At 37.8% G+C, this 24,654-nt stretch overlaps 1 protein-coding gene across 3 annotated transcripts in view; it reads left to right on the top strand.

Moving 5' to 3' along the window:
* Nucleotides 1-23,932, top strand: part of slc6a9 (solute carrier family 6 member 9) — a 61,569-nt gene extending 37,637 nt beyond the window's left edge. For 2 of the 3 annotated variants that reach the window (XM_056239498.1, XM_056239497.1), the window contains 12 exons: nucleotides 10,914-11,070; nucleotides 12,011-12,142; nucleotides 12,609-12,879; nucleotides 13,941-14,077; nucleotides 17,257-17,387; nucleotides 17,476-17,579; nucleotides 17,840-18,077; nucleotides 20,269-20,403; nucleotides 20,488-20,587; nucleotides 20,684-20,784; nucleotides 20,880-21,050; nucleotides 23,377-23,932. In XM_056239498.1, coding sequence (XP_056095473.1) covers nucleotides 10,914-11,070; nucleotides 12,011-12,142; nucleotides 12,609-12,879; nucleotides 13,941-14,077; nucleotides 17,257-17,387; nucleotides 17,476-17,579; nucleotides 17,840-18,077; nucleotides 20,269-20,403; nucleotides 20,488-20,587; nucleotides 20,684-20,784; nucleotides 20,880-21,050; nucleotides 23,377-23,601 — 1,902 coding nt within the window. In that variant the 3' untranslated portion in view covers nucleotides 23,602-23,932. Of the gene's footprint in view, nucleotides 1-1,327; nucleotides 1,459-10,913; nucleotides 11,071-12,010; nucleotides 12,143-12,608; nucleotides 12,880-13,940; nucleotides 14,078-17,256; nucleotides 17,388-17,475; nucleotides 17,580-17,839; nucleotides 18,078-20,268; nucleotides 20,404-20,487; nucleotides 20,588-20,683; nucleotides 20,785-20,879; nucleotides 21,051-23,376 lie in introns of those variants that run through there. The other variant, XM_056239499.1, reaches the window with a different exon arrangement.
* The last annotated feature ends 722 nt before the right edge of the window (nucleotides 23,933-24,654 follow it).

Raw genomic sequence — 24,654 nt, 5'->3', positions numbered from 1 at the left:
GAGCAGTATATCTTTAAAGTTTGTTGTCATGATGATCTAATTACATAATGTCTGCACAAGGATACCAAGAAGAGAGATGTTGTGTAACCTTGTTGTGTTTAAGATGGTTGACTTAAATCAGCAGAGCATAGTCATTCTTTGACAAAAACCTGTCAGAAATAGTTTAAACAAAAGCATGTATCATCACATCATGCTTCAGTTCAGACAGGATCCACAAATATTACATAAGTGATGAATATCCAGAAATTCATCCACCTGAAATGTATTTACATATCAGATAATACTATTTCATTTGAAATATTATGACCATGAACGCCCTTTAATAAAAACTTTTCTTGTCATTCCTGTCAGAAATGCAGTGGATTTGATTGTTGTTCATCCAGGTCTGTAGTCTAACTTACGGACAAACAATTAACACAATGTTGTACATTAAACACTGAAAACAATGCTTTAAAGTGACTTGAACTTCTGGTTTCTGTGTGTCTCGCTTGTCAAAGTCTGATGCTAATCGACTCTGAAGATGTTTTTCAGTCTAGAAGCTGAAGTTGCATGACATTAAGTCTCTATGTTTGATGTCAGCCAAAACTGGGGTGGCTTATGCAACCCTGAATCCCTGAATGGGCCTTTAAAAGTGCTCTAATTGGCCCTTTTGAGCATATTGTAATTTAAAATGGGTCGTTCATCAAATTCAGTCCCTATATAACATTAATTTGTTTCTGTGTTTACGAATGCAAAAAGCTCAGCAATAATGAGAATCAGCCCTGGGTACAATGATAAAGAAAGGTCAATATATTCTGTTTATGTCTTTTATATAGAATTCATTAGGAGATGCTGGTTGAACACACATAGTTGTGCAGAATCTGGAAACAAAAGTTCTGAGATGAAAGTGTGTGAAGAACAGGTGAACAGCTTGCAACGGCTCACATGTCTGCAGGCTACGCTCCCTCATTGTTTGAATTGAGCACTTATTGAATGATCTGATTATATAGACCTGGTTTTCTATATATTTTATTCCTGTTAATTTCAGGATTCTTTGATCAATTGAGAGTTCGAAAGAACAGTGTTTATTTGAAATGGAAATCTTTTGTAACATTAGGAATGTTTTACTGTCATGTGTATATATACCCATGTCTCTTAAAGAAAAAGATACAATCTTGTGCATAGATACGACAGCCTGTTGCAGTATAGTTAGTAGCAGTATAGGTAGAAGCAGCCAATGTGAATATATCTTTTGTGACCCTAAGAAACTCCCAAAAAGCCAAACCTCCAGGCTCCTCCCCCCTCCCCACCCACAGCTTAAGGGTAGAATAGGTTCCACATGGAGCCGTGTCAGTCTACTCCAACTGACCTGGAGAGTTCTGGCTCTGACCCCGCTTACACGCTGATGCTTGCCCGAATGCTTTAAGTTTCTGCTCGAGTAAGCGCTACTAGCTGGGGTGTACAATGGACAGCAGAAAGGTAAGACCAAAAGAAGTAAGTGAGACTAAAAGTGTAGATGTAATATTGAGGTGTCAGTTATCAATGGAGGGGTAATATCTTTTAGAATTCTAGAATCACTTGGAGCTTAAGATGCTTTAGTCTTTGGTAAAATTAGACAAAAACCATGTAGGTGGGTCCCACCATTTTGCCTTAGAGCGTCTTCGATTATTCTTGGAATGCTGTTATACATGTTCTGATCTGTGAGTGTTAATGAGGAATGACAGAAATGGATATATGTTCTGAACATTCCATGATGGTTGATTATGTTTTGATCTGGACCCTAGAAGGTGTTTGACTTCGTCTAGGCGGTCAGAAAACCACTATTAATTTAAAGTAGGAAGAACAAGGCAGAATACTATTTGGTCATGAATAATGGGTCATTTTTTGGATGTTATATGGCCAGGAGAGCCATCTGCAGACCTAATGACTCCCACAAGATGGCTACCAGAGCTGTTATGGATCCTTCCTAGTGTTTAACAGCTGACAACTGGCTTTATTGGGTTGAAGGCAGACTTTTGGTTTCTTTAAATGGAAACTCCATGTTGCACAAAACTGCTAATTCACTTGTGTGGTATCATACTTTCTCATATTTAGCAACTAGGGAATCTCTTGTGAAGCTTGTGACCAGTTCCTTGTGCACAGTACACATGTGTCCAAGGATGATTGTAATCATTTAGATGTAAGGTTATCCTGGTCTTATGCTCACCAAAACTGCATTTATTTGATCAAAAATATTTTTTACAATTTAAAGTTACAAAATTAAACTACTTTCTATTTGGAAAATATATATTAATGTTAATTTAATTTAATTCAGCATCATTGCTCCTGTCTTCAGTGTCACACAATCCTTCAGAAATCATTCTAAGATGCTGATTTGGAGCTCAAGAAACATTTCTTATTATCAATGTTTTTGACTAATGTTTTTGTTTTTATGGAAACAGTGATACATTTTTTTACTGTCTTTACTGTCACTTTTGATCAATATAATGCATAAAAAAGATTACTGACTCCAAACTTTTGAATGGTAGTATGTGTGTGTGTGTGTATGTATATATATATATATATATATATATATATATATATACACACACAATATATTGTATAATACATAATCAAGTCGCTTACTGTGAGAAAACTTGTGGAACCAGATTGCTCATGCTGCTTTATATCAGTCTCTATAAACATATTCTAATATATGGTAGTGTATGTGACAGCGTGAGTGTGGATTGAGTGACTTGAACTCTTAATGGCCTGACATTTAGGCCACCATCACTTCCCTACTTTTGTGCCCCTTGTTCAGGTTTAGGGTGCCTTGCCTTACAAGTCACCATTGCAGATGATTGATCAAGCATGAGAAGAGTGTTTTCAGGTTTTAAGCCAATGAGAGAGCAGGAATATGACCCACTGCGCACAGGGTGAGAAGCCGGAGCTCTGCATCTTTAGCAGAATTACTTTCACCTCACAGAGATTGGATAATGGTTTTTTTTAAGGACTGTCCACGCTGGTTAATTTCATTCCAGTTAAAGAGAATGATCTTGCTCTTGTTTACTCATTGAGTACTTTTTAGGGGGCCATAGCTAAAGGAGTTTAAGTCAATCAGGACTGTGAAATATGGAAGACCCACCTATCTTGAATTTCAATTGTCAAAATGAATAATTTGCTGGGACCTTCTCGTTTCTTCCACAACTTTCATTGCCAAGGATTATCAACGTGAAGATATTTTTGTTTGTTTCCTCAAATCATTCTACCACTCCTGCCCATCCCCATCTGCCTTTGGGACAAAAGAGATTGTCCCGCCCCAAACACACTGCATTTGCTGATATAGAAATTAGCATGTCTTTTCAAAAAGTTATCCTACAAATGCCTTGTAATAACTGTTAAACAGAATAGGAAAAGATACAAAACCTAAGATAAAAAAAAAACACATTTGAATACATGAGATGAACAATGAGGCTCAGCTGAAGCTCTGCAAGAGGATTTTGGTAGCAATCACAATCCCTGGTCTGACCTCTGATCTTGATAAACAAACTCGAGGTGAAAGTCTTACTGGAGTCTTTGAATGAGCCTGTTGTATGTCTCATCCTTTCCTGGGAAGAATGAAGCCCTCATCAGTAGAGAAAGATTGAGGATGTTGCATTTGAAATGTGAACTGGGGGTCAATAGAGAGCACTAGAAAGGGGAAAGGTCAGCTCTGATGAAGGGTGAATCCAGGGATTTGGGTGTTTAACCATTTTAGAAGTGCTGAGAACACATTTCCTTTGGCTTCCTTGCTTCCGTTTTTGTCTTTCATGTTCTTGAATTGCTTCAGTAATTTATTTTCTACTCTGCATTTCTCTAAACTTACTAACCTGATGGGAAAAGTTTTGCAGCATTAGTCAGCAGTAGGTCTCTAATCTCGTTTTATGTTTGGACCTGTGCAGCCTTGTGCAGTTTCGCTGTCCAGGGTGAGTTTTGGAATCTGCACTATTTTTATGATGGTTGGCCACACCTTTGACTTATTGACTTCATATAGCAGGAAGTCATTGATTTGTCACAGTATTTAATCTCCCTTTTAAATCTCCCTGCTGGATTATACGTTTTTTAGGATCTTTTTGGGACCGTAATGATCTCAAATAAGTATGTGTTTATATGAGAAAGAATGTTCAATCTATAAACATCACATGACTCTTCTCACAAGGTGAATCCTAAAATAATATTTTGATAGTTTTATCCCATAGTGCTGTGGTGAATTAATCATAGAAATCAGGTGAGGAGATGTGTGAAAGATCGCCTGATAAGTGTGTTTTGTTGACATGCACCACCAAAGCACACAATGTCACTCTACCATCTGTAGACGGGGTGAAAATAAAGAAAAAAAAACAAATACTACTAGGGAGATTCTCTATCCCCCCTATATTTATCTTAGAACTATTTATATTTATCTTAGGGATGCATCAATAATTATCAAATACAGCTAAAATACAGTATTATTAGTCTTTCAACTGGTATGTTACATAATCTGAGACATTTGCTTGGAAATGTTACATAATCTGAGTTTTTATTTATTATTTATTTTTACTTTTGAATACAATCTACATGTTTATATTTCTGTTAGAAATATTTATATTTCTCTTAGGGATGCATCAATAATTATCAAAAATACAGCTAAAATGTATTATTAGTCTTTCAACCTATATGTTACGTAACCTGAGACATTTGCTTGGAAATGTTACATAATCTGATTTTTTTTTTTTTTACTTTTGAATACAATCTAAATATTAAAGGACAATTTCGGTATTTTACACTTAAAGCTCTGTTTCAAGATCGTTTCTGATGAAATAGAACGGTTAAGATTAAAATTTGGACACATGCTGCTGTCCCGAGAAATTTCGGTTTCTGTGGTTGCACCCCCCCCCCACCTCCACAATGGTTGCATAGGTGCACAGAAACAATCCTTCCTAAAACGCATTAAACTTTAGTTTACAAAGACCTTAAACTCACCAAGTGATCAGGGGTGTTCACTGATATGCTCACACAAAAATCGCTGAAAAAGATGTTTTATCGTAGTTTTTGAACAACTCCATTTGACTTGACTTGGACAAAAACTACGATAAAACCTGTTGGAAAACATCTTTTGCAGCGATTTTTGTATGAGCATATCAGTGAACACCCCTGACCACTCGGTGAGTTTCACGTCTTTGTAAACTAAAGTTTAATGCGTTTTAGGAAGGATTGTTTCTGTGCACCTATGCAACCATTGTGGAGGTGGGGGGGGGTGCAACCACAGAAACCGAAATTTCTCGGGACAGCAGCATGTGTCCAAATTTTAATCTTAACCGTTCTATTTCATCAGAAACGATCTTGAAACAGGGCTTTAAATGGTAAATGGTAAATGGACTGCATTTATATAGCGCTTTCACAGACCCAATGGCCACCAAAGCGCTTTACAATTTGCCTCACATTCACCCATTCACTCACTCATTCATACACCGACGGGCGACTTTACTTTAAGTGTAAAATACCGAACTTGTCCTTTAATATTTCTGTTAGAAATATTTATATTTCTTTTAGGGGTGCATAACAAATTTCTTAATATAATCAAATATTATAAAATCTTTCAATTGCTGTGTTACATAATCTGAAATTCACATCCCACATTTTGAGTTTTTGAATGCAGCTCATTGAAGCAGATGACATAATCGGTTATGGTCACAAGAAGAATGTAAACGTTCAGTAGTCACATGTAAATGTAACAGTCACATGTAAATGTAACGTTTAGCCTTTAGGCTAATTCTGGCATATTGACAGTAATTTTTATGAATATGCACTGTCCCTGTAATAAAAAATATATATATATTTTTTTTTAAAGTCACTCTCGCTTTTGTTAGGTGATCGTTCATTTAAAACTTCAGAGAGCCAACATTTAATTATTCAAAAAGGTTCAGAGTGTGAACACACACATATAGCTTTATGAAATAGACACTAAAACACACACCCTGTTGAGCCAAAAAAGGATCTTTTGAACCATATGTAATGCCACAGCACATTCTGCATTGACGTCTCCAGGCATTCTGGGTGTTAAGTTGAGAAGTCACAGGTCAGTTCTCACTTTCCTTCTTAAATTGACAGGGTCACATACCTGCAATGAGTTACTCAGAGGGCGCTGTGCTGCTGTCAGTCACAGGCTTCAGGCTTCATGGATAGATGCTCTTCTCACTGTTTGAGGTTGTAGGACAGGAAATTGCGGAATAGTCAAATTTGGGAGAAAAATACAAACTCAAGATAATGTTTAATGCTGTTGTGAGGCAGTTATTTTGTTGAGACAGTTTTTTTATGGAAGCTTTCTTTTCTTTTCTTTGTCTATTTCATTTCCTTTTTTATTTCTTTTTTGTTCTTTCATTTTCTTTTCCTTTTCCTTTCCCTTTTTGCTTCTCGCTTTTCTTTCCTTGCTCTATTTTTTCCTTCTTATTTTTTTTTAATAGAAAGTCTAATAGGTAAACCACTCATTTGACTCAGGTCCCCATGGACCTTGTGTTTATGAGTGTGTCTTGGTCTTACGTAAAAGGGCAGATGGGCCCAGCTGGACGATCTTTCTCTCTTTCACTCTGTGCTCTGCAAGACAGATCCTTGGAGCAAATGGCAACGGCTGAAACACCTGGGCATTCCACAGAGCACAGGGACAGGAATCACAGAGTGCAGCGGATAAAGATTGAACTAAACAATACTTTGATATGCCGGAAGGTAAACACAACATAACCGCATGTGTGAGCGCAGAAGAGCCATGTTTTAGAAAATATCAACAGTGTGTTGTATAGAGCTACAGTTCCAATAATTCCAATATTATCTTTTGTTTTGTTTGACTGTAATATTATAGATGGATAGATGCAGAGTAGTATTGACTAGCATTTTGTTGAACTAGTGTGTACTTTAGGTAGGTGGATAAAGGTCGGTTCATCTCCCAGGTGTTCTGACCTCAAGGATCCCACTTGTTTCTGGGTCTACTCTAGATCTCCTCCTCCTTACGCTGGGCCTTCAGCTGTGCTGCAGCAGTTGTTCAGAGAGCCATCAGCACAACCCAACACAGGTGTCCATTTGCTGGCCTCCATCCAGTCTCAGGTCTAAAAGCAGACTTAAACAATGTGTCCAGTGGTGCGGAAGAAATCTGTTCATACCATTCAAAATTCTAGATGTCTCCCATTTTGGGGCTGTCTCTGTAAATATAAGGCAGCATCGCTGTGTTTGCTGTAAACACATGGTCAAAAACCTGATTTAAATGCATTTCCAGCTATGATTTAATCTACTTCCAGCAGATTTTCAATTGTTATTACAGATGTCACTGCCTTGACCTCAGAGTTTGGACACCGCACCTGTCATCTTAATTTAGTTAACAATGTTTTGATTCTCACACCGCTTGGCGCTTGCCCCGCTTTGCTATCAATCCCACAATCCCCTGCGTGAGTCTTTTGCTCTGCTCCCATAGTGAAGGGTTTGAAAACAGCTCTTCCTTGTACAGTTAGTCCAATTTCAGGTTCAGGAATAAAAGTTGTAATTGTTCAAAAAGCATTCTCACTAGGGTTATTTTTTTTTGTGTTCAACAGAACAAAATAGAGAGGTTGCATTGTTTAATACTTAACTAAAGGAATATTTCATTTTGGATGAAAGGCAAATCAGTGGTTATTGGTCATTTTGCTGATGCACATGTCTGTGAGCTCTTTGGGCCATTGCTCCCTGCAGGATCACAGACTCAGATACTGCTGAGACTGTGTGTGTGTGTGTGTGTGTGTGTGTGTGTGTGTGTGTGTGTGTGTGTGTGTGTGTGTGTGTGTGTGTGTGTGTGTGTGTGTGTGTGTGTGTGTGTGTGTGTGTGTGTGTGTGTGTGTGTGTGTGTGTGTGTGTGTGTTTGTGTGTGAAGCAAACCTAAAATGGAAAAAAAGTAATGTAAAAAAAAGTAGGACTGACACTTTTGCTGCCTTTTAAAATCATTTCATACATGCAGCTCATAATCTTTTTATATTTAGGCAGTTGACATGCACATCTGTCGGTGGTACTTCATCTAAAGACTTTCTAATTATTTTCTAATTGTTACACAGTGTTATAAACTTTCCTTGAGATACCACATTTACACTTCAACAAATCAATTATAGTTACAGTATCTTAATGTTAAATGTCAACTATCCATTTGTAAAGCAAAATTGCTCACTAGAATGATCTAGTGCAGTTTGGATTCCTCCCCAGAGCTGTGGGGAAGATCGCGAGGATAAGCTGCTGAATGTTCATCTCCCGCAGCGTGCTCGCTGTGCGGGCGGCGCGCTCGCTCGGATCAGATCGTGAGCTTGCCTTAGAGGTCAACATGAAGAGCATCTGATGAGAACAGATGGAGAAAGTAAACTTTAAACCAGGCCGACAAGACCAAATGTTTGTCTTGAGCACATGACGGTGATTTCAGTTCACATCAAGTGCGCTCCAGCATGCCCACAACAGTGCTCACAAAATGTTTTGACAATTGCTTTCTTGTGGTTATCTTCTTTTAACACATTTTAAATTGTGGTAGAGAAACAATGGTAGAATAGCGTTGTGAATTTCGGCGTTGTGAATAGTGAAAATGCCATTGTGAAACAATGGTAGAATAGCGTTGTGAATTTCGGCGTTGTGAAATAGCGTTGTGAATTTCGGTTCGCGTACCCCGAAGTGATAAAATAAAACAAAATTCTGTATCAAAATTTATAGGCAAGACAAGTAGTTTGTTTTGGCATGGGTTGTATGGAATTACAAACCTGCGCACATATTTTCAAAAGCACATAACTATAGAATCAATTCTTAATGTGCATGTGAACGCCGTCAGCGTTAATCACAGGTTCGCGTTTAAAGTCTGTTTAGAGAGAATGGCGTCGTCTTAGCGGCCCCTAATTTAATAACAAATGATCATTTCGACGGAGGTGAATCAATCAAAACTAACTTTAGCTGGAAATAACATTATTCAAGAACCGCTATAAAGCCAAAACAATCTCTGTTACCTTAAATTATATGTTTTTCTCTGTAAAGCTGCTTTGAAACAATCCATTGTTAAAAGCGCTATATAAATGAAGATGACTTGACTTGACTTGACTTGACTTGACTTGTAGAGAGCTATAGGAAGTAGTGGGACCGGGGTAATGAATTGACAACCCATACTCGAACTTGCATTACATTTGGAACTCCTTATGTTGGAAGCATGTGCAGTATCACTTCACCACGGCATTAACTTCTTGCGACACATTTTTTTAATTTTTTTTTTACTTACTATAGTTCAGGGGTATCCAATTAAAGTTCCAAGAGGTCCGGATATTTCCTTCCCAGCGAGGTCCGGACAATACTTTTTTGGAATAGTTATACATTTCCTTCAGGGCAGTAGTAGTACTTTTGTAAAAGAAAAAATCCTAAACAGTCAAAATAGTCACCAAAGATGAGAATCTTGAGCCCTCAGAGCCAAAGCAGTGGTGTCTGAGAATTTTTCTATAAAAAAAGTAAATATTTCATCAGTTGAGCTCAATTGGATATGTATATTAAAAGGTAAGATCAGAGGTTTTATCAGGCTATTATTATTTTCCCATTTAGACACTTGTGTGTATGGCACATAGAAGGCCTTGTGACTGAGAGAAATTACTGAATGGGGGTGCATGGTTTTCTTTTTTTAAGACCATTAAAACCGTCTGGACCATTTTTATTTATTTATCTTTTTTGCTCAAAATAATAAACTACTAAAAACAAGCAAACTATGTACATAATCTAATAATCAAAACACTCTCATCAGAGCAGAAAACAAAGTTAACTAGTAATTTCAAAGTTTTGTTGTCTTTCCTTGCCATCTCTAAATAATTTCGCAAATTATAACATTGTTTTTATGAAATGCTCTTAACCTGTGTATGGGGGGAAAACGTCTAAAAGCGCTACGTTTACTTGTCACAAACCTGGTTTAGTTAAACGGCCGGACTCATCTGTATGACAGATAAAAATAATTGTTTGCTGCATTCTCATTTTCTGCAGTGATTTAGCCAAAGGATCTATTTTGTTGCTCAAAGTGTTTCTGCTACTGTTCTTAAAATAACTGCATCATCTGCAGCTCTTATTGTGGCGCTTTAGCATCTTCAGTCAGAGAGAGAAGCAATTCGCATGGAGTGGAAAGGGCTTGAATGAAGTGTGTTTGGCTATAAAAAATATCAGAGTATTAGTGCTGAAAGACCATTACTATAAACGACCCTGAGCGCTTTTGGTGCGTACTGCTCACTTTAAACTGTAGAAACGGTAAAATGCTGCAATAATGTCCCGCGGCTCAGATGGAACCAAGCCGGGGTCTGGAACCGGACCCCGGCTTAACTAAAAAGACCCCTGCTTTAGTTAATCTAATTTATTTTATAAGAATTATGCATGCAATTTGGATTAGTGTATTATTTGAGGGAATAGACAGAATGATGGATTTTTTTGTGTTTATGCTTGTATTTTTAATGTTGGTACTAAAAATCCAATAATCGGGACCATTTTAAGCGAACAAGTGAAGTAGAAATTATGATTTTTAGATAAATACAAAGATAGTCACAATGGACATAAACAGTAAGGTAGTGCAGAGTGAAATAATAGTGCGGTATTGTAATATAGAGGTGGGTGGGTGGGGTGTTATTGCACTTCGTACTTTAAGTTAGGGGTTTATTGCACAAGTCTCAGGTATGAAGGGTGATTATGTGTTTAAGCATTTAAGCATTCACACACGTTCATAAATATTAATCAGTAATCTTGACATTGATTAAAATATGCCCATGTCATAGTTCATGGGCATATTATGGATTCACTATCATATATTCTGTTTTGTCTGTGCTCAAAGTGAACAAAATGTGTCCCCTTTCAATGCTCTCTGACTTACGAGAAGGATCCCACCAAGCAACATCATGTTCATTTCATTCGTACATGTGTCTGTGTTTCAGAACGGAGCGGTTCCAGGAGAGCCAGTGAAGAAAGATGAAAACTCCAGAAGGGGAAACTGGGGCAACCAGATTGAGTTTGTCCTCACCAGTGTGGGTTACGCAGTGGGGCTGGGAAACGTCTGGAGGTTTCCTTACCTTTGCTACAGAAATGGAGGAGGTGACCAGTTAATTTCTTTTTCTCTGCCCAATGTCTATATTGACTTTCTCTCAGTGCCTATCCTGCACCGTTGAGTTAGCATTTTATAATGTCATGCCAAATTAGTTAAACATTTCATTTGAAGTACTTAAACTGGTGGGATTTAGGGTTTTGTTTTTCTAAGTCATGCCATTGAGTCCTTTTCCAAATTCATTGCTCCCCTAAAAGGGTACTCATTTGGTATCAAGTCTCATAACACACCTTACTTAAAATAGACCAGGCTAGAGTAAGCAAGGGTCTCTAGCAGATGGTCCCAGATGAACTGGCCCGGAAACCTCTGCCCCATGATCTCATATTCTTCGAGCTGCTTCTGATCGGGGCCATATCCTGAATTAGCCCATAATTTAGATAAGTACTGAACTCCAGCCTATTTAAACAGACAAAATGTGGTCCTGTAAAATGTACTAAGTGTACTGTTTGTATGTGTATTTGACCATTTTGTGTTTTTTTTTTTTATTACATGCATATCATTATTTAAGCAATGTTCATCTGTATGAATCCAGAAGAAGTGTCTTGCTTTTTGGTTTTGGGCTACTGTGGGCCCCTCAGTTTGAGGCCCCTGGCGCATCGACCCCATTGCCCCGGGCCATAATCTGCCCTTGTCTTTAACACACACAAAACACTGTATCCACATTCTGTTTCTGTTATGCAAAATATCAGCACTTTTGGAATGCAGCTCGTCCAATCAAATTAGACCAGTTATGTCACCTCAGCTGTTACTCACTTTATTTGCATTAGCATTAGGGAACACTATAATGGAATCAAACATTGGCTATTCTTTGTGTAATTTCTAAACAGTCTTTTTTCTGTTAGTGAGTACACCTAGATTTCTGTCTTCAGCGAGAAGACTGATGTGTCAGAGTTTTATGTAACTGTGGGTGTGCGTGTGTGTGCATCACAGGTGCCTTCATGTTTCCATACTTCATCATGCTGGTGTTTTGTGGCATCCCTCTGTTCTTCCTGGAGCTCTCCTTTGGGCAGTTCACCTCCCTCGGGTGCCTGGGAGTCTGGAAGGTCAGCCCAATGTTTAAAGGTGAGCATGTGGCCATTAAATGAGGTGTGAGAACAACTCTGAAGCATTTCCATGACAACTAAACATAATGGATGAATCTATCTGTATTGGTCTGGCTTTAAAGTAATGTCATGACTTGTCTGACATGTTTGACTAGTAATTCATTTTTAAACATACACTCTCACAGTATTTTCTCCACTTCAGAGTGGCTTGCAATATGTGCCATTTGAATGCTAAATGTGCCAGGTTCGCTTACATAATTTCTTCCTTTAATGCTAACAAAAGGAACCATATTATAAAGAGTTATGTTTTACATTTGTTAACCTACTTTAGTTAACATGAACTGACAATGAAAAATACTTATAAAGCATCTATTAATGTTAATTTCAACATTTACTAATACATTATTAAAATCATAAATTAGATAGTTTTATTTATGTGACTGCAAAGGAATTTATTGTACTGTGATTGTTCTCTCTTCCTCAAGGTGTGGGCTATGGAATGATGGTGGTCTCTACCTACATTGGAATCTACTACAATGTGGTGATTTGCATTGCATTTTATTACTTCTTCATGTCAATGACTAACCTGCTGCCCTGGACGTACTGTAACAACCCTTGGAACACCCCTGACTGCTCTGGGGTGGTGGGAACTCCACGAGCTAATGCCACCTTCGCCAATATGTCTGCTGTCGTGTCAGGGGTGACTGAGATAGTCAACCGCACCAAGAGGACCAGTCCTAGTGAAGAGTACTGGAGGTAAATTCAAACCTTTGTATGTTGATTCATCTATATACTGCATTTTATTTATAAAAATGAAAAGTAAAAAACTATATATTTTTTGAATATCATGAATAATAATATATATATAATATACGTAGTTTTTTGTTTTGGGAAGTCCCATTACATGACATTTCCCAACCTAAACTAACCTTGTGTTGCAGGGACCACATGGCTTTAATTGAACACATTTTCTTTTAATGACACTTTCTTTATGATATCAAGACATTTTATCAGCCTGACATTTTGAATTTATTCCCCCAACAAATTTTGAGATGAATTTTAATACAGAAATTAAAATATTCTCCTCATAGCAGAGGTCTATTTTTTTTTTTTTTTTTTTTTTTTTTTTTATATAAATTAGCACTAGAAAAAAAAACATTACTTAATTTCTGTATTTGTTTATACACAATTATCTTGATATTCAACTCTCCGGGTCTTTTATTCCCTGTATTTATATTTTTGTTGTCAATACATTACTCATCTGTACTTAAAATGCATGACAGGTTAATAGTTGAAAGCTGGTAATAATAAATGTTTGCAATTTGTCATGATGTTTGGATCTGTGTGCATTGGACTTGACAGATGTGTTTGTTGAATGACATTACAAGACAATGGGACAGAAAGGCACAGAATGTTTTGTTTTTCCAAGAGTGTGATTGTGATTGTATGTGGTATGTGGTTGGGAATGAATGCTTCACTTTACTGCCAGCGGTCAGAGAATGCAAGGCTTTGACCATGAGACGTGTGTGGACCGTTCAACATCTTTATAAATGGTTTGTGCTCTCTGGGTTGTGTTGTCCCTGTGGTATGAAAGACATTCTTGTTCTTGCCTTTTGTAAACTCGTTCATTGTGTGGCTGAGGTTTTTATTTTTTATGGGGCTGTGCTCACAATGCTTTTCATCTAAAGGCAAGCTAAAAAAAAACAAAAAAAAAAACATTTTGATTAGCATGATGATTTTGATGAGTGAACTGTTAATGATTTGTCTTGCATCCTGCAGTCTCTCACATCCCTCCTTTACTGGTTTTGCCCTCTCAGGAACTATGTATTGAATATCTCTGACGGCATTGGGAACTTTGGGGAGGTGCGTCTGCCTATCCTGGGATGTCTGGCTGTGTCATGGGTGGTTGTGTTTCTCTGTCTTATTCGAGGAGTCAAGTCATCAGGCAAAGTGAGTAGGACATCCATTCGCCAAGGTCATGGGATCGATTCTCATGAATGTTAAAATGCAAAATGCTTGAATCCACTGCAGGTCACTGTAGTTTACAAATTAATCTAGTGTACAAGTTTTACTCTAGAATATGTATATATATATATTAGAGCCCGACCGATATATTGGCGAGCCGATATTATCGGCCGATATTAGGCATTTTCCAAACTTTCGGTATCAGCATTTATAATGGCCGATAAATGAATATTTAAAAAAATGCGGGTGCGGTGATTCATGTAAGGGTGGCGCTGCCAATAAAGCACCTAAAAGGTGTCACAAAGAACTGGCAAAAGTAATGATTATGAATACAACAAATATAGCAAGGAGACATTTTAATTGTTTATTAATAAACAAGTGTTTTCAGTCAGTGTCAGCCAAAGATGAAGTTGACGATGCTGACTCGCGATCTTCAGTGAACGCGCGCCAGAGAGAAATGCACATTTCATTCGATTACATAAGTCTGTCTGTCTTTCGTTTTGAATTGTTCTGTTTAAAAGTAGACATTTCAATATAGATATATTTCAATTCTCAGGTCTATACGCTGAGTTTCGGTTCATGAGACGAGCTCCAGTTCACCCGCAGGCGCCTCCGTGTCGAGATTATCTATCGTCTGCTATATTTACTTCTTAAATCCAGGCAAATGGTTGATGAAACATTGATTAAAATTAAGATACAATTAATACAAAACGAAATTCACTTTGAAACGAAAGGTTTTGTGCTTTCTGTTTGATGTCTATGTGAAAGTTTCAAAGCATATTTTAGTGCCGCTTTCAGAGCGCTCACGTCCGTAGTGCTGAACTGTCGCGTCTGTAACATTGTTTTTTCCTCATAAATGCGAACACGAAAAATAAAATAAAATAAAATGAATATTTTATGTAGCCTGTGGAGACTGAGAGCCAACCCTTCTTCATCCGGTGGGTAGTAGCCTACTTGTGATTTGCGCAGTGTAATTCACAGAATTGATTTCTCTGCTACCAGCCTATGCACGTATTGTGTCAGCTTGTGACTATTGCAAGCGCGCAGCTGAGAAGTCCTGATTATTTTGTCTGCTATATTTACTTCTTATTTATTAAAATCCAGGCAATTGGTTGATGAAACATTGATTAAAATGCGTGGCGCGAGCGATCTCCGACAGTAAACTGATTCTGCTTTGTCTAGGGTAAACAGCTGTTCCGACGCGAGCAGTAACGGCCACGTCCGGTGTAGACACAGTGTTAAAGCTCATTCTGCCTGATAACGCTACGTTACAACATCAAGCAATATTCCAATAATTTATATAATTATAACACTTTATATAGGGCCATTTTGCATTAAGAGTAGCCTAGTTTCACGTTTAGTACATTTTGCTTACTAATTATTTAAAATACTATAAAAGTACTGTACATATGTAATTAAAAACGTTTTCATTATGATATTATTAATTTTACTTAAGTAAAAAGATTTAGGTTCTTCCTCCACTGGTAGAGATTAGAGGAATTAAGACTAAAAATAGAAGATAATAAGGTTTTGTCAGTGACACTTTTTATATATTTATTGATACAAGTTATGACTAAATTAAAAGACAAAGTCGTTAGTGAAGATTATGCAACAGTATTTAGAATATAATATAATATAACATGCAATGCAAACTAGTTTGGTTACAGCTCAACTGTATAATTCTCATTCTATCATTCCCCCTGCCTCCATTACATATCTGTGTCACACAAGTGTTTGATCACCACATTTGAGTGATCATTGCAAAACGTGTTTATAAAATATATTTATTCTGTTTATACTGTGTAAAGTACCCATCAAAAGTTTGTACACACCAATAGGAAAGTGTCCAAACTTTTGACTGGTATACTGTACTATAATACACATAAATAATATTGCTACTGTATTATAATATACACATAAATAATATCGGCAGATATATCGGTATCGGGCTTTTTTACTCCCTAATATCGGCATCGGCATCGGCCCCCAAAAATCCATATCGGTCGGGCTCTAATATATATATATATATACTTACCATCAGTGTTGTCATCAACTAAAACTCCATTAAAATTGTTTTTGTTAAAGGAGAACTCCGGCGCAAAATGAACCTTTGGTCTAATTACACATTGTTACCTAGTCAACCGTTATCTGAGATTTGTTTTCATGATTATCGAATGTAAATAGTTTTATCTCTACAAACAGTTTAGCCTATAAAGCTAGTATAACGCTAGTATATTGGGCATAGTGTAATGACAAATAAAAATCGCTTGTTAATACCACTAACAAGGCTCAAAATAGCCCCACACTAACACGGTAGCATAATGAGGGTCCCTACCTTCAAACCGAAGCATTGAGAACTTTGTAAGTGTAAAGACAGTTTAATAAGAAGATATTTTAAACATACAGTCAACTTCGCGTATACAGGCAGAAGCCATCTTTGAAATACAGCCTTTACCAGTCGATCTACGAACGCCGATCCAAGCCTGCTGTTCGCGCTCACCTTATCACAACTTATAGCTCGTTCGCATTCTCACCAGCGCACTTGGATCGGCGTTCGTAGATCGACTGGTAAAGGCTGTATTTCAAAGATGGCTTCTGCCTGTATACGCGAAGTTGACTGTATGTTTAAAATATCTTCTTATTAAACTGTCTTTACACTTACAAAGTTCTCAATGCTTCGGTTTGAAGGTAGGGACCCTCATTATGCTACCGTGTTAGTGTGGGTCTATTTTCAGCCTTGTTAGTGGTAGTAACAAGCGATTTTTATTTGTCATTACACTATGCCCAATATACTAGCGTTATACTAGCTTTATAGGCTAAACTGTTTTTAGAGATAAAACTATTTACATTCGATAATCATGAAAACAAATCTCAGATAACGGTTGACTAGGTAACAATGTGTAATTAGACCAAAGGTTCATTTTGCGCCGGAGTTCTCCTTTAATTGAAATAGAGCAGAAATAAATAAAAATATAAATATTAGACTAAAAACTTAAAAATCGTGCACAAAAAATAGAAAAGCAACTAACTGAAATAAAATAAGTTGACTGGAAAAAATGAATTATAGAATATAGAGATAGAAGACTATTTTATATAAATGATACTAAAATAATACTGCATACCATACAGGTTTTTCTCACTGAGTTTTAATGCTCTTTCCTCAGGTAGTGTATTTCACAGCGACCTTCCCTTATGTGGTGCTGACCATTCTCTTCATTAGAGGAATCACTCTTGAAGGAGCCGTCAGTGGTATCAAATACTATTTGACCCCTCAGTGGCAAAAAATTCTAGATGCCAAGGTCTGTACATTGTATAACAGCAAAATTGTGCATAACTGCAAGTGATCCCTGAGGCTATACACAATAATGTTTATTTTGTGTTCTGTAGGTATGGGGGGACGCTGCCTCTCAGATTTTCTATTCGCTTGGCTGCGCCTGGGGTGGGCTTATTACCATGGCATCATATAACAAGTTCCACAATAACTGTTTCAGGTAATAATTCATCCTTTTTTTTCTGCTAATGTGTCATTTTAATCCATTTTTTAACCTGTAAGTGTTGAGTTTTGAGTGTTGACCAAGAGCTCTGTGTTGTGATTGGTGTCTGCATTACTCTGTAGCACCCCCATGTGGCGTGTACAGATAAATGCATAGAATAACTTTTAACTGGTGTTAACTGAAATAAAGGAATGCAAGAATTTCAGTTCCAAATATATGATTGCAAACATAATCTAATGATTTGTGTATTCAAACAGAGACAGTATCATCATCAGTGTAACAAACTGTGGCACCAGTGTGTACGCTGGCTTTGTTATCTTCTCCATCCTGGGATTCATGGCTCATCATCTTGGGGTGGATGTGTCAGAGGTGGCCGATCATGGTCCAGGCCTGGCATTCGTGGCCTACCCAGAGGCCCTAACACTTCTGCCCATATCACCTCTCTGGTCCCTGCTCTTCTTCTTTATGCTCATTTTATTGGGCCTGGGCACTCAGGTATTCCTCTTGTTTTGTAACATTTTCATATGTCTTTATACAGTTCTTCCAAGACAGCACAAAATGTTTCACTTTTTTATCTTTCTTTTCTTCTGCAATTACACCATTGATCAAATGTTTAGGATCTGTAAGATTTTATGTTTTTGAAAGAAGTCTATTATACTTACCAAGGCTGCATTTATATTACTCCAGTCTTTAGTGTCACACTGGGGGATTCTTTGATGAATAGAAAGTTCAAAAGAACATTATTTATTTGAAATGTCTTCAGTTTTTTCGATAATTTAATGCGACCTTGCTGAATAAAAGTATTACCGGTAACCTACTATTAATAACATAAAAAAAAATCTTACTGATGCCAAACATTTTACAGTAGTGTAATTCAACCTGAAGCACTTAGAGCTTTATTTTAAAGATCTGGTCTTTGTGCCTTTTTTTTTTTTTTTACTATGGCGAGAAAAACAAAAAAAGAACAGTTGTTGTATTTTTGTGCTATTGTTGCTGTATTTTGCTGTATTTTGTGCAGTTGTGCTATGTTAAATACCAACATTTAAATTAAAACCGTACACAAATTTCATGCACAAAAAAAACAAAATATTGACTTTTTTTTAAAGATTTTTGTTTATTACGTTTTGCATATTTATATAAAAAAAAAATATTTTGCTAAATTAGAAATAATGAGTCTCCCGCACTTTTGAGAGCCATGTCTCATTAGTGTTAAGAAAACACATCTTCCATATTTCATTTCTGTTTTAAAAAAGGAATGAACGCAAAATGACACATTTCTTTCCCCTTCTCCTTTTATGTACTGTGTGTATATATACACTAACCTAAAGGATTATTAGGAACACCTGTTCAATTTCTCATTAATGCAATTATCTAATCAACCAATCACATGGCAGTTGCTTCAATGCATTTAGGGGTGTGGTCCCGGTCAAGACAATCTCCTGAACTCCAAACTGAATGTCAGAATGGGAAAGAAAGGGGATTTAAGCAATTTTGAGCGTGGCATGGTTGTTGGTGCCAGACGGGCCGGTCTGAGTATTTCACAATCTGCTCAGTTACTGGGATTTTCACGCACAACCATTTCTAGGGTTTACAAAGAATGGTGTGAAAAGGGAAAAACATCCAGTATGCGGCAGTCCTGTGGGCGAAAATGCCTTGTTGATGCTAGAGGTCAGAGGAGAATGGGCCGACTGATTCAAGCTGATAGAAGAGCAACTTTGACTGAAATAACCACTCGTTACAACCGAGGTATGCAGCAAAGCATTTGTGAAGCCACAACACGCACAACCTTGAGGCGGATGGGCTACAACAGCAGAAGACCCCACCGGGTACCACTCATCTCCACTACAAATAGGAAAAAGAGGCTACAATTTGCAAGAGCTCACCAAAATTGGACAGTTGAAGACTGGAAAAATGTTGCCTGGTCTGATGAGTCTCGATTTCTGTTGAGACATTCAGATGGTAGAGTCAGAATTTGGCGTAAACAGAATGAGAACATGGATCCATCATGCCTTGTTACCACTGTGCAGGCTGGTGGTGGTGGTGTAATGGTGTGGGGGATGTTTTCTTGGCACACTTTAGGCCCCATCGTTTAAATGCCATGGCCTACCTGAGCATTGTTTCTGACCATGTCCATCCCTTTATGGCCACCATGTACCCATCCTCTGATGGCTACTTCCAGCAGGATAATGCACCATGTCACAAAGCTCGAATCATTTCAAATTGGTTTCTTGAACATGACAATGAGTTCACTGTACTAAAATGGCCCCCACAGTCACCAGATCTCAACCCAATAGAGCATCTTTGGGATGTGGTGGAACGGGAGCTTCGTGCCCTGGATGTGCATCCCACAAATCTCCATCAACTGCAAGATGCTATCCTATCAATATGGGCCAACATTTCTAAAGAATGCTTTCAGCACCTTGTTGAATCAATGCCATGTAGAATTAAGGCAGTTCTGAAGGCGAAAGGGGGTCAAACACAGTATTAGTATGGTGTTCCTAATAATCCTTTAGGTGAGTGTATATATAATTATTTCTTATTTCTTTTTTTAATTTTTTTTACAATTTTACCTACATTATTTTTTTGCCTCTTTGCTGGTATTTCTTTCAGGAAATGTCTTGTTTAACTAGCAGTTTATGTATAAAGTGATTTACAATTCCTTATTTTTTTCTGTTTAATGGTGTAGTTCTGTCTACTGGAGACTCTGGTGACAGCTATAGTAGATGAGATTGGAACAGACTGGATTATCAGAAATAAGACCTACGTCACGCTCGGAATTGCTATAGTGGGCTTCCTTCTGGGAGTGCCGCTGACCACACGGGTGAGTAACAAACACATTTGAGCAAACACATACACATACACATGTCCTTTATCCATGATGATTGTTGTGCTGTGTGTGATGTAGGCAGGGATATACTGGTTGCTGCTTATGGACAATTACGCTGCCAGTTTCTCTCTGGTCGTCATCTCTTGCATCATGTGCATCTGTATAATGTATGTCTATGGTGAGTCCTCTAAGTCACTTTTACATGCTGTATATAAAGGCCACAGTTGCTGGATGTAAACCGAAGTGTTAATTTCCATGTTGTGTTTCCAACCAGGTCACAAGAACTATTTTAAAGATGTGGAGATGATGCTTGGCTTCCCTCCTCCAATCTTCTTCAGGGTCTGCTGGAGATTTGTGTCTCCTTTAATTATTTCTGTGAGTAAGAGGTTGTTCTGATTCAAATTTGTCTGAATCAGGTATTGTTCAAACTATATCATTCAAACCAATCCTTTTTGTCTCTCTCTTCACAGTTCATTCTGATTTTTACTGTGATACAGTACAAGCCTATTATGTACAATGACTATGTGTACCCTGGTTGGTCATTGGTCATTGGGTTTGCCATGGCTTTGTCTTCAGTTATCTGTATACCTGTCTATGCTCTGTACAAGATTGCTGTGTCTGAGGGATCGACATTTACAGAGGTAAGTGCTCTACACAAACAAAGTAACAATGCTTTAGAAAAAAAGGTTTACAATCATGTACGCTTACATTAGGGTGACCAAACGTCCTGTTTTCCCAGGACATGTCCTGTTTTCACGTCCTGTCCTGGCCGTCCTGTCTGTTTTTTTTAAAGTGATGAAAATGCCCTGGTTTTCATTATTTCAGGGCTCTCAAGTGTCACGCACTGAGTGTGACAGTCACTCATTTCAGTCTTTTGTCACGCACTCCCGCCAAACATTGTATTTCTCACGCGGAAAAACGATTTATAATATATAATATGCCGCAGCACCCAAAATGTCTCTGGCCGCGCCGCTCACTGTGGAACCGGTCCGGGAGGATTCAATCGCGTCTCCCCTGCAGTTATTAATCGAGCCTGCCACTTATCAGCCAATCAAAAAATGAAAAGGGCTACACAATAGCCAATCAGAAAATAGCACTATTGTATCTGGGTAAGATTTAACGCAACAACCAATGAAAAAAAAAGCATTTCCTGGAATTGTTCACGTGATTCTGCTACAACATCTTCCGAAAGCTTCGTTCACCCGCAGAGGAAACCACTGGAGCTCGAGCATCACTTTGAGCACAGAGTAGGTCATGATCTCCTTTTTTAATGTTACAACAAATTCACAAATTGTTTGACACAAACAATGACAACTTGACTGCTAGAATGTTTCCCAGAAACACCTGCTCAGAACAAGTAGTCTAGGCCTAGTCATATTTTCGTTATCACACAATGATTGACATATTGGGGGATGTCACTCTTGCCTGTCTTCAAAACTTGAGAGCCCTGTAATTTTTCATTGGGTCATTAGACTTTCATGCTTATTTGTTAAGCAACAAAACACTGCTGGGAAAGATAAGCTCTACAGCAAAATATAGATGGGCAAACAAGAAGGATGAGGAAGAAAAACAGGATAAAGAGTGAGTTTTTGTAAGTTTGTGAGAGCTATTTTTGTTCAATTTGGAGGTAATTTTTTCAGTTATGTATTTATTTATTTTTCTAATACAGAAGAGACATTATTTCTATCATTATTTTTTAATCTGAATTTCAAAAGTTCAGTATTTGTGTCTTTGGTTATAGTATTTTGTAATATAACAATTTTCTATTCATACAGAGGCATAGCCTACTTTAAATGTATTGAAATTAATAAGGCATCTTTGAGTAAACTTTGAGTATCATTTGAGTATCTCATTGTCGGTCCGAGTGTCCTGGTTTTCGGTAATCAAAATATGGTCACCCTAGCCTACATGCATCGAAGACTCCAGTGAAGTCTTTAGACTAATAATATCAAACCATTTTTAGTAAATCACAGTATTTCTTTTTCTTTCTTTCTTTTTTCTTTTACATTGAATGGATCACTTCATGGGCCGACATGTTGTAATCGCATAACTAGCCAAAAACTTCTCAAAAATGTCTGAGAAGCCAGTGAATGGCCCCATCTATAGTACTGGAGTAAATTTCCTCCTTGTTCATCCTATTCAGTATTTCATCTGTTCTCCATCTGAATACTTCTACATTTTGTTCTTGGTGGAAAATACCTTAAAGGGTTAGTTCATCCAAAAAAGAAAATTGTGTCATCAATTACTTACCCTCGTGTCGTTCCAAACCCTTAAGACTTTCATTCATCTTTGAACCACAAATGAAGATATGTTAATGAAATCTGAGAGATTTTGGTCCCTCCATTGACAGTCAACGCAACTGACACGTTGACACTTCAAAACGTTCATAAAGAGATTGTAAAACTAATCCATATGAATTGAGCGGTTTAGTCCAAATTTTCTGAAGAGACCCGATCACTTTATATGATGAACAGGTTTGATTTAGGCTTTAAGACTCGTGTGTTACGCAGGACGTTTGAGCTTCCGCAAGAACTAATGAGGTTTTTTCTTGTGCGTCAAGCCAAGTATGGTTTAGCTTCTGTTTATGTTCGCTGATCAATGCTTATATCTGAATAGAAGCCTAAATTTACTCTATTCGTCATATAAAGGATCGAGTCTCTTCAGAAAATTTGGACTGAACTGCTCAATTCATATGGATTAGTTTTACGATCTCTTTATGAACTTTTTGAAGCGACACAGGTTTCAGATTTCATTTGTGTTTCAAAATGAACGAATGACTTACAGGTTTGGAACGACATGAGGGTGAGTAATTGATGAACACTTTTTCAATTTTGGGGGAACAAACCTTTTAAGAGAAAAAATGTAAGAACTTAACTTTCCCAAAAAATTCTCTAGTTTTAGCTTTAAAGTATGCCAATCCTTTTGAACAAAATTCAACTGTTTTTAAACCAACTCTTTTCTCTGCAGCGTTTGAAGAACTCCTTGAAGCCTGACCTGGACTGGGGCCCTGCTCTCCAGGAGCACCGCAAGGGACGATACGCCACCACGGGCCCTGAATCTGTGGAGGTGTGCCCTCTCAAAGAAGAGCTGAAGGATGAGGGGAAAGAGAAACTCAAGGAGAAAGAGGATGAGATCGGTCTGACCATCCCAGGAAGCAACGGCTCCACATTGAACCCCACACCCAGCGCATAGAGGAGCCCCTCCACACCTTCCCCCCCAGGACGGTTCCCATTCCCACACTGCGGGACAGGCCACTCTCGCTGGAGACCTTTACATATTGTAAGGGCTTTATGAAATCTAACCTCTAGAGAAATTGGTTGTCATCCAAAACCTTTTTCTTTTTGTTCACATAATTTAATACTGCAGTTTTTTTAAAGAAAAAAAAGACATGTTCATATACAGGAGGTATTTGCATTCACGCAGTGTGTATATAGCGCATTGTACAATATTTTCACTCTGTTTTGTATAGTCTGGAGATGTGACTGTAGTGGCAACAGGAGCTACAGTGGGATTTGGCTTGTGTGTGTGTATAGTGGCGGCAGTGCTGGTCAGGTTTAAAAGCTGAAGACCAAATATTCTTTGTGGCAATGTTGTAATGCCACTGTTAAGGGGAGTGTTATTTTCAGTTTCTGTTTTGTACCTATTGTCTTGTTTGGGAACCTTCTCATTCACAAGCCAATATGGGTTTTTCAATGGCCAATGCTGATGTCTGAGAGTAGGGTGGCCGATGGTCAATATAATGCCAGTATATGATATAATACATGTTAAATAAAATGACCTTTTAACACTGTATTAACTCAGAATTCGCTTAAATATACAAACCAGGACATGTCTATTGTCCATTGACTAGACTACCGGTAGGTTTTGGGCCTAAAACTTTCGTTAATCGTCCAAGTAGACTGGCTGATACCGATAAATAAGAATAGGCCAAGAGAATATCCACTCTATTTCCCTTTTAAGTGAGAGCAAAAATACAAAACAAAGGATATTTGGTCTTAAGCTCTTACTGACTGAGGTATCTGGACCGAGGCAAATAACTTCTCAAGCCAATTCTCAGGGTTACACACAATTTGCTTTTTTGTGAAGCATTTTCCAATACCTTGAGATGATTTATTGCTAATGTTGAGTGTTTGACATGAAGGAGAGGGATTTTCATGTAGGAACTTCCACATGAAATGCCAAATCTGTCTAGTCTTCCGGGCATCTCGAGCCGAGGCATCTCCTGAGCTAGGGGATCATGTGTGC

The sequence above is a fragment of the Rhinichthys klamathensis genome, unplaced genomic scaffold (assembly GCF_029890125.1).
Source record: "Rhinichthys klamathensis goyatoka isolate OS25496 unplaced genomic scaffold, OSU_Roscu_1.1 h1tg000566l_1, whole genome shotgun sequence".
Taxonomy (NCBI): Eukaryota; Metazoa; Chordata; class Actinopteri; order Cypriniformes; family Leuciscidae; genus Rhinichthys; species Rhinichthys klamathensis.
Note: the sequence above shows the minus strand (reverse complement) of the source record. Positions and strands in the feature narration are given on the sequence as shown.